We start from the raw sequence: 24,016 nt of genomic DNA on the forward strand, positions 1-24,016 counted from the left end.
CTCCTCGAGGTTCAAGTGCTAGTGTATGATTCTTTCTTAAGGCTCATCTCTTGATCAAATCAGATCATATAGTGTAGGACATTTTATCACGGTGTGCAATTGTTCAATTTAGAAAAATAATCAAGCACATGAGAAACTAAACTAAATATGCAGCAAAATGTGCTCCGACAATATATTGAAATTATGTGTCGCAGCTACCTCGGACGGATACATATTAGATGTAACATGAAAATATATTGCAACCAGAGTCTACAGTCTTATGGAGTAACTAGAAATATCAATGATGCTGACTCCAGAAAGAGATGCCGATGACAGAACCGCATCACACTTGACACGTCATGATAAGTCTGTGCACAGGGCAATATAAGCTAAAAGGAAAATGGAGTTCTCAACTTAATGTCCATTTGAGACATCAACGACCATTTTATTTACGCTTCTAAAATGTTCCTTGAAAAACAAAATTATGGCTCTTACTGTTTAAAAGACCTCTATAAACATTTTTTGACACTACACCTTTCATTTGCTTAAAGCAATGCTGATTCCTTCTTGTTCTGCACAAAGATGCCTTTTTCGAACAAGTGCGTTATAATTTCTAATATATAGGAAATACAGTGTAAAAATATATCCTTTGCTGCCGATGACAAAATTGGGCAGACAAAGTGGCCCTGAAGATATAGAAGTAATCACAATAATCTAACATTGATATCCAAGGTTCTGAGGGGAAAACGTTTTCTAAACTGTCCAAAGAAAAAATACCTAGCTTCAATTATATGGTTTTAGAAAATTCATTCCGAATGCACAACTTATTTGGTCAAAAGAAAACAAATGACATTAAATAAACCACATATGTATAAACAAGAAGAAATCGTTAAAATCTTGGAGATAACCCCTCATCTCAAATGAAGCAGAAGATGATCTGGATTTTCAATCATAAGCTTCCACTTGTTACAAAATTTTGCCACGGCTGCACCATCTATGACTCTGTGATCAGCACCAACTATAACCTGCGGATGAAAAACACACGAGGCAAATATTCCTTTGAGAATTAGAAGAAGCTCATCATATACAAACGTGTATATAAAATACACCAATACGAGTGTGTATACGAAGTATCAAGTTCTAGAAAAGACTCATAAATTCACAATTAATCATATGACCTGTTGCATTTGCCATGTTCCAATACCTCCAAGGTCTTACTCGTATTTACGTATCTTTATTAGGCTTATTAAAAAACACATTAAATAATCATAATGAACACATATCGACTGAAAACACTTCAGTTGAAGTTTAGCATATTTTATATTCCTTTTCAAAGTTTTACTTTGACTAGTTTTATCAAATACTTTAGATGATAAATTGTAAGCCCTTTTCTTTTAACTCACAGCCTTAATAATGGCACAGGTAAGGCACAAAGAGCTGCCAATTACATGACAGATTGTCCTCCATGAGGGCACAGAGCAGCCTTTATTCTACATTAAGCTTCCTATGTAGAGAGTAAAATTCTTCTTTTTTTTAACTCTATTCATCTTTTGTTATGATTTATTTAATGTATCATTTCAATTTATTCTCTCTGCACAACATTTTACATGAAATAACAAAAGTACTGTTCTCTATTTTTAGGAATACTGCATTGATATTTTACTTCCTGAGTTTCTCCAGTTTGAACCCTAGTAACTGAATTACACTTAAGATGATAAATTGTAAGCCCTTTTCTTTTAAATCACACCCTTAATAAGGGTACAGGTAAGAAACACAGAGCTGCTGATTACATGGTAGCCTGTCCCCCATGAGAGCACAAGGCAGACTTTATTATACATTAAGATTCCTCTGCAAAAGTAAAATTCTTTTTAAACTCTATTCATCTTTTGTTATGATTTTTTAATATATCATTTCAAATTTTTCTCTCTGCACTGCATTTCACATGAAATAAGAAAACTAATGTTCTGCTTTTAAGACTACTGCATTGATATTTTACTTTCCGAATTTCTCCAATTCAAACCCTAGTGACTGAGTTACATAGTTCAGATTTTAATTATTACCACATCACAATGTCATGAATGGAAGAGTACTATATATATAGCTCATTTTCAGAAAATATCAACGCATTACAATGAGTAAATGGCTAAACATCAATAAATGAACAGACACACTTATGACAGATGGAGGGGAAAACAATACATACATTCATAAGTGAAGCGGGATAAACTGTCCCATCATTTGAAAACCGAGGAAGCTTTTGGATTCTGCCAATTGCTACTATAGAAACCTCAGGTAAGTTTAAAAGTGGAGACCCAAATTTACCACCAATGGCCCCAAAGTTGCTAACTGTTATTGTTCCACCAGAAACATCATCCGAAGACAGCCTGTTGTTTGAGGCTTTTTGAATAAGGCATTGAAGTTCCTTTGTAATCTATAGAGAAACAAACAGTGTCATTGCAAGCAATCCAAAGCAACCCCTTTTAGATTAATAATATAGATGAACATTACTCAACCATTAGTTCTTTAAAACAATAAAAGTAACTTCAGTTTGCACAAAAAGAAGACAAGCACACTTTCCAGATATCCTTTCATTCAAAATCTGCTCATCCTGCACATATTCATGGAGGTGAATCAGCAATTTCCTTGTATGTATCAAGGATTGTGATAGCCCTCCATGGAAACTGATTCACTCAATAAGCACGTTTGCTTCAACAAATAAAGATTGGATACTCTAATTTACAATCACAAGGTAGAAACATGGAATTTTAACTAGATAAATGTCTCATAATCGTAGATTTTTTCTGTAATTTTGAAGATTTATAATTCTGGAAACTGGAATAGAAAATGGAAGTGTCAATTATTGCGACAGTGGAAATATTGTAAGGACTACAGCAAATGAATAGAAAATTATGGAAATTGTCACCGAACATGTCTCCACAGGGTTTGTTTAGTAACTTTCAATGCCAAATAGAACAAAAGAAAAGCCATTACAACACATGAATTTCTAATACCGAAGGTAAGAGATGAGAAGCCCGTCAAGTCAACAATTGGTGCAAGAGCACCAAGAACCCTCTAAGACAACCATGACCCTATGTCATCTTTTGGGTCAATTCATGTAATTAGGCCATGATAAGGCCATTTGGTTTCTTTTGTGTTGAATAATGTCATTACAATTTAATAAGTTCAATTTGTACAGTAATTTGTGTCATTGAGGTCATGTAGGTCTATAAGGTCATTATTGGTCGATGTTTGTCAACTCCTCCAGAGGTGTCCATATGGAGTGAATTCATGTTTTGAAGCCATGTTTTCATGTATGCTATGTTCTAGCTGAGGATGGAGTTTATTATAGTTGAAAAGCAAGAAATTGCAAAATTGCAAAAGTTGCATGAGCAACTTCTAATACAATTTGTTCAAGTTTGTAAAACCAATAGTTAACTGATCCAATTTATGGTTGGAACATTGGGGGATGATTTAAAAGGTATAAACATGACTCTTTGGTCGAGACACAAGTAATGGTTGTAAGTTTGGAAAAGAGATTGAAATTTAAAAGTTCTGATTTCCATTGACTCCTTTTTGTCTCTGATTTCCTTCATTGCACCATTAGATCACCTTCTGTTATACACGGATAGTCGGAGGGATGTGTGTACTATCCATTGGTGAAGATTTGGCATACGCCATTGAGTTTGGGATGAGAAAACGTGGTTTTACTGAAGACAGCCCATGAACCCTCATTATTCAGGGGTTTTTGATTGTTATTTAATTGGCTTGTCCTTGTATGCAAACTTTTGGTAGCACACCTTATATGAATGGAAAGTAGGAGGAATATACTATTATTTGCAACCAATCTAAGCCTCTTCTGTGATATATAGAAGGATTTTGAAGAGTTTTAGTAAAAACTGTCTGAAAACCCTCGTTTATTGGGGTTCTGAATCCTGATAAAGATCTGCAAGTATCTCTCAAGTTCACCATGGAAAATTCATTCAAATGGGCGGATAGATAGTTAAGAGTATCGCTTGCAAGATCATGGAGGTCTTCGAACAGCATTTGGTGTTTGGAGTGAATGAATTGACGCCCTAGGCCTGCAAATGTCAAATTTCTCTTGACTGTGATTGTGTTTTGGATTCCATATTAAATTTGGGAGGTTTAGTCACTGATTAGGCCACCTTTTTGAAGGAAACCAATTCTTGGAATACAATCAAAACCTCCAAACTAACTTGGTTTGGTTAGGAGGTTTTGATTGTGGGTACTTCCTTTGAAAAGGTGGCCTAATTGAAGGCCTAAAACTGAGTACAGTCCATAGTTTGGGTATTTGGAACAAAACAAAAATGATTAATCTTTTGGTATGATGTTTAGCTATTTTGAAGGAGTTCATAAGCGCCTATGTCAGTGCCCAAGGTTTATGATGGAAGGGTTTTCTCCTCTAGTTAGGCTACTAGGCCTGGTTGGCATCAATAGAAAATTTTATGAATTGTTGTATTGGTTTGTGCAAGTGGTTTATGTTTTGATTAAGTAAAGTTAGGTTTTAAAGGACCCGAAACCTTCTACATAAGAACAAGATAACAAAAGCTGAAAAACCCAGAAGAACTGTGCATCAACACCTAAGAGCAGAACTAGCTAAAACAAGTAGCCAAAAAACAACCAGCAAGAAAAGATAGCAAAAAGACAGCACAAAACCAGCTACAGGGTCTTTAGTAAATCTGCTGCTTGGTCTGCAAGGATGATCATGTTTTCTATAAAGGCCTTCAGATCATCCATTTTTTTGGCTTTGACAACCTCTATCTTTTTTGAGTTGGCCCTGGTGCACTTGCTAGGTCCATGGTCATCTTTCACTTCCTTGGAGCCTTGACCTTTCCCTTGTTCGAATTTGTTCAGAAGAGTATTAATGTTGTCTGCACAATCTTCAAAATAGAACAATTCTGATCAGTTAGTTTCTTGACGTCTTCTCCATATTAACCACTTTGTTATCCAGACCATCCAACCTTTTCTGGAAATCTTTAATCATCTGATCCAAACCTCTGTTCTTGGCTTCCAGGGGTGGAACACATTTCATAAGATTCTTAACCCCTTCAGCATTACCAATCACCTTAGAAAGTCTATCAATATACTGTCCCAGAGTTCTCTCCCCTCTAGTAGTTTTCTTGAGCTGGTCAATTATCTCAAAATGTCCTGCATCTGCTGCTGCAGACTACTGATGTCCTTCTTCATAAGCCCCAGATTACCAAAGATCCTTTTCAAAAACCCCTGGTCATCATTAACCTTGTTATAAGTAAGGTCATCCTCATCCCTGCCCAAATTGTCTCTTTCATAATCAATCTCCTCAAGCCCTTTAACATCAACCTTCCCTTGAGAAAGCACCTTCTTCCCTTTTCGCTCCATCCTCTTAATCAAAGGTTCACCATCAAAAGGTATGCTTAAAACCCTGTCCACATTCTTCCCCTTGTTTCTAGAAACCCTACCAACAATGCCACTTTTGTGCAAGTGGTTTATGTTATTCGAAGCCTCCCATAAACAATATTTCTTCCCTTAGGAAGTAGATACACCAAATACAAGTGCAAGAATGCTTCCCACTGTGGATAGGAAGAAGGAAGGGAAAATGAAATATGATTTCTTTAAAGTATGCGCATGTGTTTCCATGTCCTGGGTTGATGAAGAAGCTACTAACCAATCAGGAACATACCCAATAGAAGGTGACAAGAAAGGAGTGAACGGTAATTGCTTGTGAACAAACCCCTAACACAAAGATGTCTCCTCAAAATATGAAGTAGGGGACCATGTTGAAAAACTAATGTATACTATGCTAAGTATGCTCACTGCTACAAGTTTGAAGAGGTATTAAAAAATGTAGTTGGGAATTCCAACATCAACTAGGACATAGAAGAAAAAAGATTTACTGAACTAGATTCCTCTGAACCAAGAGGCTTGGAATTTTTATAAATTGAGGGGATGATGTATTCTTTCCTCACAAATGAGATTCTGACAGTTGTTGGATGTTTGTGACAAACAGAATAAATAAGGAAAGTGTCCTTGTGAGCTGCAAGAATCTTGTCCTACTAGAAATAAGAGGTGAGTTGAAGACTATTTCGTATAGAAAATAGAAATAAGAGACTTGAAGTGGACTTCAATTTCCATTGTATAAAGAAATTATTATTTTGTTCTCCCGAGATTAAAAAAGACAGGAGGAATTCTACTCAACAATTTGTGTTTTGCGGATTTAGGTATATTGTTATCCATTTTCTCCTCTCCACCTTGTCCTATCTACCTTATTTTCTTTGTGCAGGTATTACAACAAAATAATTGTGGGAGTGGAGCAGAACAAAAATGTTCATTTTCTAAGGATTGATTGCAGATATAGTAGCACTGGCATGTATGTAGTATGTGTGTTCCAAATGCAAGATCCTCTTAGATTTATATATAGAAAGAATAGGCCATGAATAGACATGTCCTTTCATGGGACATGTCTATTCATTAATCAAATAATTAATAATAATATCAAATTTAGTTTCATATATATATATATATATATATTCTCATATAACAATGACCTCGTATCTATATATCTAAATTATATCTCATATAATTATATATAGGTTTATCCGATTGAAGCTATCAAACATCAACACTCCCTCTTGGCTTAGAAGGATAAACACATGAGAATGAAAATTACTTCATTGTAATATTACAAAAAACAATTTTAAGGATATCTCATTTGATATCGCATTCAATATCATGAGTATGGTCTCTCAAAATATCAATACATGATATTCACCAAATACCCAAATAAGGTTTGATATCACATCTACTATCAAAAGTATTGGCCTCCTAGAATATCAATGATATTCACCAAGTACCCAAATAAGGTTTGATATCACATCTGATATCAAGAGTATTAGCCTCCCAAAATATCAAAAATATTCACCAAGTACTCAAAAGGTTTTGATATCACATCTGATATCAAGAGTATTGGCCTCCCAAATAATCAATGATATTCACCAAGCACTCTTTGACTAATAGCCTTCTAGAATGTTGAGATGCAAGGCATTCACCATATACTCAATTTATTTGATCTCATAATACAAGTTATTGTAAGTGTTAATTGTATAGGATCATTTTTTGCAAATGTAATCAAATGTATATAAATATGTGTAGAGGAGACATGTCTCTATGGTTTATTAGTTAATAACCATTTAGACAATATTAACATTAATATAAATAACCATGTATATATATATATATATTACAAATATAATATAATTATATATATAATATAATATAATATAATTATATATATAATATAATATAATATATTATATATAAGAATATTTGTCTAAATAATGATTTACCATCAACAATGCATCTCATGATCAAATAAATTGAACTGAAGCTACAAACTTAACAATCCCTCTTAGCTAGGAAGGATTGTTATAGAACACATTATACTCTCAAGTATATGAAGAGATATCACCTCAGTATGATATTCTCAGAATGGCATATTTAAGGATATCAACATATATCCATTAACTTAGATGTTATCTTTCAATGTAATTCGAGGTATGATTCAACAAGAAATATCAATCATATGATATTCATCATACTTATATTCTTTTGGTATGTGCACTCGCATCAAAAACTCCTTGATGCCTACCAAAAGAATATGTTATATGCTAGCAGGATATGAGTTATCTGATTTCTGGCACTATGGGAAAACAACTTAATAAGAAATCACAATGTCATGGTCTCTATCATGACAAGTATCATGATCTTTGGCACGCCGGGACAACTTAATGAAGTCTGATCATTATACGTTCATTGTCATGTCTTCCAACACTCTAGGACAACAACTTAATGAAGATTGTCATGATAACATGTCTACCATTTATAAGATCGTCACCTTACAATGGTTACCTTCTGTTTATCTATGTCAATGAAAGATTCACCTTTCAATACATATCATATGCGAAATAGTAACCCCCATGAACCAAGTCAGAGGGTGGTATGGGCTTTCACCTCAATTCTCTCTCCCAGAGACAAATACATTACAATGAATTTCACTTAGAACTTCTCCCTCATAGAGAAAATATCATTCACAAAGGATTGTACCTCAAAAATTCTCCCTCTGAACAATGATCTTGGGAAATCAAGTCATGTAGTTACTCCCCTTGAGACTCTCTTCACCCAAGGATGCCTGTCGGACTCTCTCTAAATCTGATATTAATCTTTCAACCTTCAGGTGACAAGTTATTGCTTCCTCGTGATGTACACGAGTAGGTGCATCATAATCGCGTAGTCATACACATGTATGTTAGACTTCGTCTAAGTATCAATCTTCTAAGCTCCTTGTATAAGGTTGTCTCTGATGAAGTATTGAACTCCCTCTTGATATGAAAAGATACTCATAATCTCAATCATCAAAGATATTCACTTCTTGAGCCTCACTTTAACCAGCAAGATCATCAAATGAGTAATAAATTCAAGATCACAACTTCTTTCAAGTTACTACCATAAGATTGAGTCTGCAAAATATTTGGTATGATGTGTAAGGTGTTGGTGTTTTTTAGACTACCAAGCAAAAAAGGCCTGATACCAATATTCAAAGAATTTACCTCAGTCTAAGGGTTTAGCTACTTCCTATGTTTAACTAAGAAAACTTCAGATATGGTTCCAACTTAAATAGAATCACTAGGATTCTCTACTCTTCAAGCTCTGCAAAACTTAGGCGGTTGCACCTTAGGGATACATGGCTATATAAATGATTATTGGCAATTTTTCACAACTCATTCAACTGATACTTCTCTTCTCTAGATCTATCCCCTTAAAGCAAACAGTGGTCATATATCTTCTATGTTTTGTAATTAATCCTTGATAATAGTAGCTAACAATGACAATCAAGAGATTATTGAAATAAGTGTTTGAACAGCAATTTAATGATCTATACAATAAAAGTAAAAATGAATTTATTTTATATTTATGCCTAATGCAACCCTATGATTTCTTAAAACTATAATTGAATATATGATTAGTGCCCTATCCATTGGGATTCAGAGTCTACCCAACAAAACATTTTGAACTAATTAATTGCATTACAATTAATTTTATCAGCAATTGTCCCCAAACCCATCCTTACGAATATCCCTGTTGTATAACCAGAAACCCTATCAATTTATTGGAGCATTTACTTAATTCCTTGAATTAAAAGCAACAACAAATTGATATACAACCTATCCTAGTTGCATTAAATTGCATAAAACTTGTTTATAAAATCCCAAGATAACCATTACACAACAATGGAGATAGAATTCAAAGACAAAAATATAGCATAACTTGCTCTTTCGCATTAATTTTCATTGAAAATTGCAAGAATTCTAGTAAGATTGCAGAAACCTTCAAAACAAACAATAGATCTCTCAACATTCACTTGCATTCTCAGAATTAAAAGAGAATACATCATAAAACTTACAATAGACTCAATGGATCGATAACAATAGCATAATTCTCAAAATTACCAGAAAATCGGACTTCTACTCCACATCTTAGGAATCCTTTTATAGAAAGGATTGCAACAAGCTTCAGATGGGAGGACACTTGTCAAAATCTTAATCAAAAACATATACAAAGATATTCCCATTTTGTTATATGCAAAACATTCTTTGTACTTGGTCCCAAAACTAAGATGCAGTTACAAAACTGGCAGGTGGCATTTGTCAACAAATATCTTTTCAGCAAATCAAATTTGTCTTTCAGCTCCTGTCACCATCCATGCCTTTTCTTTACCTTTTCCTTCCCTGAACTACATCTCAACTGCATTTAATCACTATCACCGGCTGGCAGTGCCTTGCTATTTGCAATCAACTCCCAAATGGTGATGTTTGTATCAATATCAAGCCATGTGATATCTCTAATTGTGTCCAGCTCCTCTAGGCATTCGATCCACTTGGCATCAGTTATAGCTTTGATCTCAGAAGCGAGCTTAGACATCTCTGCTTCTAACTTATAAAGTATGTCTATCATATCATAGACAGCAATGGCACTTGTTTCATTGTTACAAAAAAACAAAAACCTAGGATGATCAAGGATATTATCAAAAGATGATGACCATTCAGTCCAGTCCCTTATTTTGCCTTCGCTATCCAAAATTGTAGGCACAAAATTTGGTGTCCCATCGGCAATTACTTTCATTTTATTTTGTACTAGTTGCATCTTCCCCCCAAAGAAACCATTCAAATCTCTTACCTTAAGAATTGCTTTTCTCATACTCACAATGGTTGCCTTTGGTAGGTCCTTTTGGGGAAGTATAATGATTATGCTGCCAAAAAATTGAATGTAAGGGCCCCATGTGCTGAACAATGGAGATAACAGAGCAATTGCTTCTGCACATTTGTATTCCACTCCTAAGGCAATATAACTGCCATGCACATTTTGTGAGACTGTCTTCAATGCAGTGATCTTATGGACTAATAAAATTTTCAAAGTTCTAATCTCCGCATCCTTATTGGCATCTAATTTTTCTTCATCAATGTCCATAGCCTAACCTGATATTTCCCCTATTTCGAATATCTGGCCCTCTGTCTGCACTTCTTTGTCATGAACCTCTGTAACAGTTCATGACATTTTGTTGTAAGACATAAGTCTTCTTCATTTCCTCTTCTGTCCCAATAAATTTCTCATAGGTTTTTTCAAGTTGAGCTTGAAGAGTGTCCATCTTATGCTTACCCATTAATGCTACCGAAGTATGCATTCCCAAAATCTGGTCACTAGATGTAGATTGCACATGCCATTATATAACATTTCCCTTGGGGACTCCTTTATTTCCATGAGAGTGGGCTTATCATCCTCTGGAGCTAAACTCCATATAGCCATTGTTTGGGCATCCACATTGAACCCTGATCCCATCATCTCCCCATATTGATTTTCATCTTCAAAGGAAACTGATCTCTCTTGTCTTCTTATTTGATCTAGTAAAAACGAAGAGCTCAGATCCCATCCTGGAAAGATAATCATTCCACTTCTCCTGACTAGATCTCTAGCCTCTTTAGCAGTGAGGGTATCACTGGCAAGGTCATACTCTTGCAACTTTTGTATCAACCCAACAACCTCTTCATCTGAATCTCCAAGCTTCATTTGCAATTTCAATTCATTTCTCTTTATTAAAGGAATTTTTTGAATTCATTTGACTTAATAAAATTGTCATCATCCATAAACTCCTTAGCCTCAATGATTCTATCATCAATCATTTGTGCCTCTAATTGCAATTTCTTTGTTCTTTGCTCATTCTTAGATGCCTAGGACATTAGGAATCTTCTTCTAACATCATCAAAGTATTCACTTCCCCTTGGTAGAACTGAAGAGCTTTTTGATGAGCCTTGTCTAGTATTTCTACAATCTTTTTCTCCTTATGCCTTTGTTTTGCCCATGTAGAACTCTCAGGAACATCTTGAACATCTTGTCCAGGCTAGTCATCTTCAGATTGATCCTCTTCATCAGATACCTCCACTGTATATTCATCATCAACATACTCTAGATCAATCTTCTTCCTGTTTGCCTCAGGGACTTTACCAACTCATCAAAATTGTCAACACACTTATCCACTCTAACCCAATATTCCTCATTTGGATAGAACCCTTTAAAATATGGGTCTTCCTTTCCCATTTCTCACTCATAGCTAACAATGTCTCTGCATTTGATCATTCTTTCCCTGCAAACATCATCACTCAACACATTAGCAATAATATCCTCTTCCCACATAGGCTTTGTAGGGGGGAGATTATATCCTCTCATGCTTTTCAAAGCATGCCTTACTACATTGCAGGGGTCATAGGTTCTAGCTGGCCCAATTGGCATCTTATAATTTTGCAGAAAGGAATTGGTTTGTTCAATAGCATTCTTGACAATCTCAAAATCCCCTACATTAGTACATCTGCATAAAAATGTTCCCTTCTTGACACCCTTTCCCAAATACTCCCTATTCAAAGAAATTAGCTGCCAAAAAATATCTACAAATCCTAACCTCTCAAGAACATACTTAGGCAAAATGTGGGGTGGCTAAGGACACCCAAAAACTCTTATAACAATATACTCTTCAAACAAGAAAACACTACCCCAATCATGAGTCAATTGTTTTCCAACATCAAAGAACCATTTAGGTCTAACAATTTTCCTAACATTTCTAGGAACTCTTTCAATTATACAAACTATCATTTTCAAAACTGGATAAACAAAGTCATTATAGAAAGAGATAACATTTGCATGTAGATAACACATTTTCCATACCCATGTCCACCTTTGCACTAGCAGCCTATCTCCCCATTCTTGTGTTGACTCAAAAAAGCTTTGATCAAATATGTCAACATTCTTTGACAAAATAAGGGGCATGAGCAGGGAGTAATGAGGGAACTTGAAATCCTTCCGTTCTCCTTGTTGTGCAGTAGAAATTTCTTAGTGAATACTCTCAATGATGTATTCTACAAAATCATAACCTATATAGTGATTTGGGTCTTGAATATTTAAAGCCATGACATAATATGCCCCTGAAGCATTCATGGTTCCATCTGTACCTAGGGCTTTATCAATCCCAAACACAGTATTCTGAAAATACCTCTGAAAGAAATCCAAGGGCATGACTTCGTCAATATATCTCCTCTTTGGAATTTCTCATACCTCCTTCTTCACCTTGGGAATGTGTCGGGTCATGTTTTTACCCATATAAAAGCTCTTATATTTCTTGAAATTCTCGTTCAAATCTTTAATATCAATGAGCAATGACATATATCCACCCAAATTAAATGCTTCTATGAACGTATCTTTATCCAATGTTAGAAAAACACTTCTATCCCTCCCATGAAATGACTTATTTACAGGATTATAACATTTGATTAATGTTTTGACCAAATCCACGTCCACAATTACTTCCAACATTATGAATTTTCCCAAATTTCTTATCCAAGGGTTACAAATTGGAACTTCTTTCACTCTATTCCTATAGAAAAACTAAAACAATTCATACCCGTTTCTGCCAGGGACAATTGCGTCTCTGCACATTACATATGGATCTTTGAAAATGAGGTCATTTGCATTTTGAGCATTTGTGGAACCAGGCAAGATGTGCATCCATTCTTCTACAAATGTGTTGGGAGCCCTCGAGGGAGTATCTAGTACTTCAATTATTCCCTGTGTGATCAATTCTCCTTCTCTTTGGGTCATTTATGCAAATGTTTTCACTGAGTTTGTATGCTATATTTGATGAAAATCACTCAGAGATCACTTTTGCACTTGAAATCACTCAAAAATTCAAACAATTTGAGAAAACAGTAATAACAACCTATTTCTTTCCAAGTTTTATCAACTTCTGTGATGAGAGCGTAGCTTTAATTGGCATTTAAGGGTGGCACACTTAAAAACCTATCAATCTTCATAAAACAAATTAAATCTATGCTTTTTTCAAATTTTTGTACATCTAGCTCGAATTTTGCCGTTGAAAAAGTCATTTTATGCTTTAAAACTTATAAGTGTGACCGCTACGAACAAGACCATTTCACCACTTCGCACCAAAATCTTTCTCTGTTACAGCATGACTTGTGACATTGCGAACCCTTTGTTTCTTATTCAATCGCAACTTCGTAGCTATATTTAATCACACCTCTATGACCATTGCGACCATGCGACAAGCCCATAACTTCTAACACTTCGCAACCTCGCCACAGCCTAGCCCTCAGAATACTTTATGCTTGCGACCTTGCAATGCTTCAAATTCCACTTTATCACTCCTTTGCAACTCCAAAACCAAGTATCCAACATAACCATGCGATAGTGTGCTCAACTAGCTTAACTTAACATTCCTCTTAGCTCACAACTTAGCAACTTCGAATACTGACATTCAACTAAACTCAGCAATGATGCGGCAACAATTTATATTGACTATTTTCCTTCATTTACACAATCACAACTACAAACGCCTTAAGCTGAAATAAGCATGTGAACATGCGCTCTCCTTTGCTTCACACAGTTGCAACTTAGCATATTTGAAACGTTCATGAAATATAATAGCAAAACTATTTCAAAACTTAGGATAAGGAATGTATGCATGGAAAATACATACACTTTTAAAAATCAAAATTATATTTCAAGAACTTCGAAATGATCAAACAAAAGAACTTGCCTGGGGTTTTTCTCAAGGGCTAACAAAAGCTTACAAACCCTAGCTTATTCTCAACACAATTCTTCCTGATTTTTTCAAGAATTTTACACAAACTAGGTGAGCGAAAAATCAGGCCATCATAAGGTACCAGCCTTCTTTTCTTGCAAGAACATCCTTACACATAAAGGAAAAGATCAAGGCAAATAACTCTTATAGAACGAATACAATTAAGAGAGAATATAGTAAGTAGATAAATGTAATACTCAAAGCTATTGAATACTTATCTATGCATCCTTGATACAAATTACTTTGATGAAGGTCCATATCCGTCAAGTTAGAAAATGTCTCCATATAAGCATTTGTCAAACAATGGGAATGGAAAATTGACATGGTTACGGGGAGACTCATCTCCCCCCTAAAAGACATGTCTCGAAGACGGAGACGTATCTCGGAGACTATTTGCATCTCCTAAGACTTCAAAAAAGGTTGGAGAATTCATGACGAAGTCTCCCAATCTCCTACTCCAAAAAGTGAAGTCTCCTGATTAAAAATAAATGTAAAATATAATACTAAAACATTTTATGTATTTTGGCCCTAATTTTAATGTTTTTTAATGCAAAAATTAAGACCAATGACAATTTCAATGATTTTTTGAAGAGCATGATATCTGAGATCTTGAAATAGATGATCAAAACCTTGTGGAGTATATGATAGTACCATCAACATACTAGTCCTAGATAGATTTCTGGTTTTCTTTTACTGTACTAAGTTTGTTCGTTTTGGTTTAAAATTTAAATATCGGCAATTTAGCATCAAACTATACTTTTTTGAATTTGAAATTTCAATATGTAGTGATAATCTCAGCAGTTATCAATCTGATACGATGATGTTCATATGCAATATTCGGAAAACAAGTATGACTATGACATATAGTATTGTGATTATGTGAATTTTGATATATTTGACTCTATAGTAATGTGACATTACTATTATTATTTACTTTACTCTTTTAGATTTACAGTATTACTATTTTGTATTTAGTATTATACTCTTTAAACTATTTTAAAAAATTGCCGTCTCCAAGTACCCCCGTCTCCTATTTTTGAAAACTTGGCGTACGAGTACCAGTACCAATATCGGAGATCTCCAAGTCTCCCTATCTCCCAATGACCTTGAAAATTGATTATTATTCCCCCCCACAATGTAAAAATCCCTCTTATATTGTTTGAACAATTTCGCATCACATCAATTATGACAAACTTCTTTCTATTTAATAGATCCCAGAACCTTGGTCTATTTGTACTATGGGAGGATGCAATAGAATGATCAAGCCCAACTTTCAACTCTGGTCAACAAACACATCAGTTTTATAATCGGAGTCAGCTATTACATCATTACAAGCTTTTACAGAAATTTGTCCCACTCTAAATCCAGTATTCTATTGTATTTGACATACACATGTCTTAGAACATCTTATTGTAATCCATTTCTGATGATCTTGCATCAAATTCATGCCAAGATGCTCTTGAGATGGTCATAATGTTGTTGTCGTGCTTGGTGTGGAGAACATGAGTGTCATTTTCTTATTTCTTCCTCTTTGGTAGATGATTCATCTGAGTGCCACTACAAGTTGTTCTCCACAAAATTTATCAGCATGCGTGACTTCCTCACATGATTAAAAAAACATCTTCTCCCTAAAATCCTTATACAATATATCATCATCCAATTAGTCGGCTCAATGCACCTCTCACACATTTCCGATTTTAATCAACCACTACGTATTTATATAGTGCAACCGGTCATGCCTTTTGACAAAGAGACATGTCCAAATATAATCGCGACAAAGAGACATGTCCAAATATAATCGTGACAAAGAGACATGTCCAAATATAATCGCACCTTTAAATTATTATTTTTTTTTTAATGTAATCACAACTTTTTATTTGAAATGACTTTAATTGATTTCATTCAATATGTCATGTTTTCCTCACCACTTTTATTGTGTTCAACTTTTTTCATAAGAATCCTCCCGTCATTTAAATATAAATATTTTCACAGGTGGTAGTCTCAAATATAGCTGCTTCTCTAATATATGCTAACATGGCTATGTAGTTTCTTATTTTCTTCATAACTAGACAAATACATTTGTTTTTTCACCTCACTACTGTTGATTTATATCACTTCTTGGTAAACACATCTCCCATATTTGGCCATGGACCTCTGTAGGTAGATTTGCATTGTTCTTCTTCGATCTATATATAACGGTGTGGTCTAGCTATTATACAATCTTTGTGCAATGAGCATCTCCACTTTCAATTGCCGACCAAACCAAACACTTCCCTATAGCCTTGTGTTCATTGTATGAATGAACCGAAATAAGATATCAAAACAGAATGAAGGGCATAATAAACAAATGTCTTATCTGCTTTCCATATGCCAAGTTAGTTTGGTCTCCTTTGATTTGTTTGCAGATCATTGTTTCAAATGATATGTTCGTTGTGTTATCCACTTATATTGGGGCAGATAAGCTTTCAGAATAAAACAACAAACGAACACTACTTACTTAATTGCTTCGTCTCCATTTCAATTTAAGACTTTGAATACATGATGGTACAAGAAATTAGAGTTCTTTTCCTCATAATATGTTGAATGTCACGACTCAAAGCTCACCCACTCCGTGTTGTTAAGTTGTTCAACTGCAGAAGCCACAAAAATTCCATTGAATCAAACCAGAAGCAGACACGCCCTCTGGTTCTCTTATAATATTGAAGGTGTCGCTAAAGAGCTTCAAGGTGAGGACATCGACTGAAATCCAATGTTGCTTTTTATTCAATGTGTTAGCAGCCAGGAATGCATTCGCAGATTTTATTTTTTATTGACATGGGCACATGCTTCAAGTGCACTTATTTCATTATGAAAGTATTGAACCGTAGCTCCAATACCATGTTGGTTTTCTAAGGATCGATTGCAGATATAGTAGCACTGCCATGTATGTGGTATGTATGTTCCAAATTCAACATCCTCCTAGATTTATATATATAGAGAATAGGCCATGAATACATTGATCAGATAATTAATAATAATAACAAATTTAGTCTCATCTATATATTTATTTATTTATTTATTCTCATATAACAATGACCTCATATCTCTATATATCTAAATTATATCTCATATATTATTATATATAGGTTTATCCAACTGAAGCTATCAAACATCAACAAAAAAATTATTCTGCATCAATATCAGATTCAACATCTGAAATTTGGTCATTTACAAGAGAAGAAAAGAAAAAAAGAAATGGTAGTTCCTGGAGAAGTTGGTTATCATAACCATCAGATAACATCATGTCAATCTCAGAAGAGGAAAGCACTTTAAAAAATCAGGAAACATCTCTCTGATTCAGGCTCAGAGGAACCTGACCTCCTTTAATGTCCTGTTATGCTAATACATTCCTGGAACTCAAAGTCAAGTGACCTGAGAGCTGCAATGTAGCAGGATTTTTAATTTAAGATTGTCTTGTTTGCAGTAAATAAGTTAAAGGCACTTACAGATTCATATGAATGGAAAAACTAGTGTCCAAAATTTTGGTTCCCTCTACATATCCCATCCAAAAATCAATTCTATAATTTAGGTTGATATTGGCATTAAATAAATCTATGTTTAGTGTAATCTCTCTAAGAATTATCTTTAAAATGTTTAATAAGGTATGCACAGTTAGTGATTTCTAGTGAAGGTGTTTCCAAACAAAAGAAAGCTTAACCTAATCTTAGGATTTCATTAGCTAGACTTAGAAACAATAATTCAGTTTGTCTTAAAATCTTTTGAGACATTTAAAAAAGTTAAAACCAATATATGCAGTCAATTATTAAAATGTGCAATGTTAAAATTTCACAAAGAGCATTGGCAAGGATACAAACCTCTAATATGGAAAGTGATTGAACATTCTTGATGTTAGGAACAACCAAACCATAAGGCGTAGCCATGGCAACTCCTATATTATGTGAGCCTGCATGAAAACATTGTTAAGAAGCCATAGAGGAACCAAAACCAACAAATGTGAACCATAGAGATATGCAATAAATGTTAGAGGTCCAAATTCAGTAATAAATAAATTAACATTTTAAAAATATTGTTGATCACAAGTTACAACAGGTTTGTCTTTCTAATACATGCTCAACTCACATTTTAATGATATCTGCATAGTTAAAGGATATTCATTGTCAGGGACTTCCAGAGAATATTTCTCACCTCACACATAAAGGAAACTGATTATGTTGTCAATAAGCTGTGCCCCATTGATATAAGCAGTACTAACAATGGCTTCAGAATAATATTGAATAATGAAGACTAACAAACATTACAACCTGAAACCTGATGTACAGCATTTTGAAACAAGTATGATATACTTTCAGACATGTCACTATTTGAAATCCCTAAGATGTCGCCATATAGTTCCGAGTTTGCTTTCAGTCAATATTCCAATTACATTTGATAAGAAAAGATTTTGAATTGGACTGCTTCTATTGTTCTCACCATATGCTCCATAATCTTGCAAGTTTGTGCCTCTACAATTTTTGGTCAGCATGAAAGAGTTGCCAAAAGAAACAATTAGCAGTGACACAAAGTTCAAACACTAAAATGGATTATCTCTAAGAAGTGGGAACGCTCCTTGTATTGGCACTTGTAAACAAATAACAGAAACAAATTATTTGAAAATATTTTAAATCAAATAAGAAAGGCCTAGGCCTAGTGCTATGTTCAAAGTAATCAACCTCGGTTTAAGTACCTGTAGGAAGCTTAGCTGTAAATATGTCAATAAATCCTAGCTTGAACTATATAATAAATATCTAGCAAACATACATATTTGAGTTTAAATCCAATGTCTTACAATTTCAACTTTTGGTGAACATACCTTTATTAATGAGTTCACATGCTTCTTCATTGAAAATACTGTTCATTGATGGGTGATCGATCAGAGAAAATGATAAAGACTTAATCAGAAATGGCATGTATGTATGCTTCACACCTTGGTCAGCTGTTACTCTTTGAAAAGAATCCTTCAACTTAACAAGGGAGTCCACATTAATCTCTTCCAGATAATGGAAGTGCGGCACTTTGGCAGCCATGTTCATAGTTTTGACCATGGCACGCTGAAATCCCCTGAAATACAGCATCAACCATTAGTCCTCACAGATGCATGCCCTTAGCCTTTAATTCATAGAACATTTCTATGTAAGGACATGTGGATATATTCAACAAGATCCCTTCTCATTAATACGATTCTCACTGCATAATTTTCAAAACAGTTAATATACATCAAGGAATTTAAAATGGAATGACATACTTCGCCATGTTTGTTGCCTTATCCAGTACGTATTTTCTCTGAAATTTTTTAAAAAGATTAAAAAACTATGTTACACCAAGTTTGCAGGACATGGATGCTAGAGGAAAAGGGAAAGCATTTTTACAAAAGATTTTTGGAGGAGAGTGGATAGCAAAGAATGACTGTTAAAAAAATTAGGAAAAGATTAAAAAAAAAGTAAATTTCAAATATTCATATCAGAACATTGATAAGGAATTCATCATATCTATTATATACCATAGAACCTTAATACATTACATTAGAGATGAATTGAGATCTCATATGAGAGTCAACATGCAAAATGCCCAAAGCTGCAAATTTCAGCTATAAAATGAAAAAAACATAGAATATCTGCTACTACCACTAATCAGCTTTTGCTAATGTTGCATCAAAATTGAACTCTTGAACCATTGCCACTATGAGGAACTATCTTTGTCTTATGGAACCTCAAAAAATCCCTCACATGCCTCCTCATTAGCCTATTGTCATTTATAGGATCAACATCCCAACATGCCACTAAAGTCTACTAATACCCAGGAATCCCATCGTGCTACATACTTTAATCAGCTATGTCCATAATGTTTTTCTACAGTTCATTAAACAGCTTAGGTAGGTTATTGTTGATGTACATCTCCACCACAATTAAGGATCATGAGATACAATAGAAAAGTTGCACTTGAACTGAGTTTTCTTTTAAATAACTTTAAAGATCTTATTTACATAAATTCCCCACGATGAATTTGAAATATAATTGTTTCTCTTAATAATACGACTTAATTAATTTTAGATACTTTAGTTTAATGATATAGTTATGCCAACCATAGAGAAACTCCTTGTTATTTTCTTGAATCTTCTTTACTAGTTTTGTACAATAAATAAACAAGCACGGAATCTTACAACACTATGCACTAATGTATGTTTCCATTACAAATCCAAACCAATCCTTCATTCATAAAATCAACGTATAAATCAAATTGAGACAATTCCTAAGAAAGTCCCTACCTCTCAACTTTTTTCTAATTCATGATTTTCTTGGCAATCAGCAATATAGTAGTTACTACTGCAAAGAAAATTATCAGCAATTTTATCTTCCTTAATCTTGGAGATGAACATTAAGATCCCCTCCAAAACAAATAAGTTCAACCTTGATACATCCAACCAACAAATCTAGAAATGAATCCTCAACTGATCACACACAAAAGAGGTCAAAAAATCTGAGTGAATGTATGGCAATTAAAGAAATCTATAAGAATGAAGAGAAGTTCCCAAAGGAGGGGAAAGTCTCCATGGGTAAAAGAGAAGAAGCTGAAAAATCAGACCTGTGAGGAACGGAGGCAGGTACAGAGATGCAAGTGAACTCAACAATTACATAGGGAGGTGTCTCAAAGTTTGTAGGAAAGGATAAGGTGGGAGAAAAGAAGTTAATAAGGAGAAAGAGGGGAACAAGACTTCATTGAAAGGAAAAGATGTAGAGACAGGAAGTGTTGATGTGAGTTTTGTTCCACTACAACATGCAGAATCAAACACTCAAATGTTTTGAAGTGAAACATCAAATACTCAACTCTCTCTTGATATAAGGTCAATTCTTATGCGAAAACTGCAAAGTAAGATCATAAATTGACTTCAAGATTCTTCCAACTATTGATACTCTCTCAATGAAATAATGTGATTTGTTGGTAATCACTTAGGAAACTTGCACTATTCATTCAATGGGTATCAACTACTTGCACTTCTAAACATTTAGATTCACAATGTGCAATGAAAATATGGTTTGATTTTCCAACGTTTATGCTTCTGCTTAAACTAAAACATAACTTTTACATATACTTTTACTTCTAAGTATGAATGGAATGAAACATTGATGACTTGGACTCTACCTGATGTAGCTTTATCAACGACTCCACCCACCTATTGCAAGCTTCTAAGGATATACTCAAATGGTTTTGAAATCAATATCTACCCTCCTTAATCCTATGAATAAATGCAAACTAAAGATTGGATATCAATTGAAGTTAAGTACTTTCACTCGCTCACCAGCGAGGCACTCCGACCAAGCAAGAGGCTACTGGCCTATTTTATATTTGAGTCAAGCAAGTAAACATCCACAATTTTTTTACCCAACTAAACTACTTCCAAACAACATGAAATGAAATCTAAGCTAAGTGAGGAAACATCATCGTGCAATAATGCAAACTTGATCACAACAATTCACCATGCAAAACACAACAATGAATAGTAGAGCAAATTTGTCATTACATCAGGGCCCATTCGCCAACAAGTCCTTTACAAATGAGAGGGGTGGGGTTTATATAGGAGCCCCAGTTACAATGAATGGTCAAGTTTAATTTGAAATCAATGGCCCAAATTAAGGCAACCAAAAGTAGCCAATAGAAAATGGAGCACAACAAAATAAGATAATGAGAAAATTCAAAGGCTTGAGGGCTAATAAGAAACAAGGAAAGCCACCTAGTCATCATAGAAATCATCATCCGAGATATATACTTCCTTTCTTCCTCTCCTTTTTAGCAAAACCAATGAACTAAATAAAAATTTCACTAAGTTCCTTCATGTCAATACTAGGAAGGTTGTTATGTTGCAAGTCTACGAGCTCTAACTTCTCCATGCAATCCTTATCTTAATTCCACCTCTTTATGCTTAGGAATTATTTATCATTCTTGGACTTCTTTCTTTTGGGAGGTCCAACTTTACAATGCTTCAACCCTTGGTATTTCCACCTTCATCATTTGGAATTCATTTTTGTCTTCTTTATCTTGGGATTTGATCCTTGGAGCAATCTTCTTGATCACAATAACTTCTTCCTTAGCATAGAAAATCTTCCTCAATCGATTTCCTTATATGACACAATCATCATTAGGATCACTCCCTTGACAGGAATCTTGTCCTTGAATTCTTTCTCGCCTTGTTCCTATTCTAACCTTGGTGTTTGAATCATCTTCGAACATTCTGTGGTGTACTTGTGTTTGAATCATCTTCAAATAATGAAATTAAAATATAATACGTACCTCAAAGGATTTTAAATGATCTTTCACCATATTATTATAATATATATGTACGTACATATAGATATAAAAATTAAGCGTCACCATTATATTATAATAAAATAATAAAATGATGTCACCTCACTAATATATTTACATGTACATATATTGATATAAATTATAACAATAATTGAATTATAACTTTCCAACTCTTCTTCCATCCTTTTTATTTTTCTTCTTGTTGAAACCAATTGGACACTTGGCGACTTTAATTGACAAATAATCTTTAAGTTCCAAAAGCCAAAGAGTCTTTTTAGGACCTTTTTATATCTTGAGTCAGGTGAGACAAAAGACACAAGAAATCTCATTCCCAAATTCCTTTTTAATCACAATCTTTCCTTGCTTATTGCAGCTCCATTCCTAATTGATACTCTACAACACATCTGTCGAATATCTGCGAGATCATTGAAACCCTTTTCGCATTTCATAGCAGCACCATTCCAATACTCTATCGTATATGTTTTGTTCATGCTGAGGATATAAGTTTTTATGCACTTTGGTTACGTCTACAACAGCGGAAGAAGAGCATTTTACCATTCGATTTGCAAGACTTCAGACAGTTCCAAATTTATATCAGGTCAATATGATAATCATTCCAATTATTGTTATTCCAATGTTGTTGCAGCTGTAGTTTATCCTCATTTATAACTAAGGAGTTGCTTACCAATAGGCATAGTGAAGTGTCTACAGTATGGAATCATAAATTATTCTCGCCAATAGACCTTGAAATCGAATGATAATTGTTTCTACAAATTTCTTTTCTTTAAAATATAATCATGTAATTCCACATTGTGAAATGCTGAAAGTTTATAATATTCATGAATCCTTTTAGAATTTATGCATAGAGCAGATTGCTCATAATTTCCAAACACCTGGGATTCACCGACTGCATAGCCATGTAAAGGTGAAGAGGTGGAATGAATTTGCAAAAACGCAAAAGTGGAATTAGATATGATTAAATAAATTAATTAACCATACTTAATAGTTCATGCTCATCCCTATAAATATTTCCTGTTGTCAAGTCAAGCAGTGGTGATCAGGTCGTTGAACCCATCAAAAATCCTTAGCCAAAGTAGTTTAAAGACATGTTTTCCATCTAATGATCACTTGATGTCAATGGTGCCAGTTATTCAGACATGTCGGTTTCATAACTGTGCAGACATTCTAAACACCAAGATGCTCAGGTGGTTGGACTAAGAACATCTCAAGCCCAATCCCAAAGTAGGGAGGGTCTTTCTAATTCAATAGATTGTGTGGGGATAAGTAAGGTTCGAGGTTGGGAGGTTAAGCCTATGTCAATGCTTCTCCTCTTACCAAAAGCCGCGGCTTGCACAACTAGCTAAAGACCCTCCGAATAATTCTTGTATGTTTCTTATCTTCTTTTCTTGATAAGCATTTACTTGTATATAGAAAAGATAGTTAATCAATAAATTAGTTATTTCAGTTAATTTTAGTTGATCATTAATACAGTTATTTTCAGTTAGT

At 34.3% G+C, this 24,016-nt stretch overlaps 1 protein-coding gene across 1 annotated transcript in view; it reads right to left on the reverse strand.

Annotated features, from left to right (window-relative positions):
- Nucleotides 1-380: 380 nt before the first annotated feature.
- The window catches only part of LOC149572567 (lipoamide acyltransferase component of branched-chain alpha-keto acid dehydrogenase complex, mitochondrial-like), a 69,273-nt gene continuing 45,637 nt past the window's right edge, over nt 381-24,016 (reverse strand). The window contains exons 5-8 of the mRNA XM_089813668.1: nt 19,023-19,270; nt 18,028-18,116; nt 2,183-2,410; nt 381-1,004 (exon numbers count right to left, since the gene is read on the reverse strand). Coding sequence (XP_089669794.1) covers nt 891-1,004; nt 2,183-2,410; nt 18,028-18,116; nt 19,023-19,270 — 679 coding nt within the window. The 3' untranslated portion in view covers nt 381-890. The remainder of the gene's footprint in view (nt 1,005-2,182; nt 2,411-18,027; nt 18,117-19,022; nt 19,271-24,016) is intronic.

This window comes from Cupressus sempervirens, chromosome 2, assembly GCF_028749045.1.
Source record: "Cupressus sempervirens isolate cs-2001-9-10 chromosome 2, ASM2874904v1, whole genome shotgun sequence".
NCBI lineage: Eukaryota > Viridiplantae > Streptophyta > Pinopsida > Cupressales > Cupressaceae > Cupressus > Cupressus sempervirens.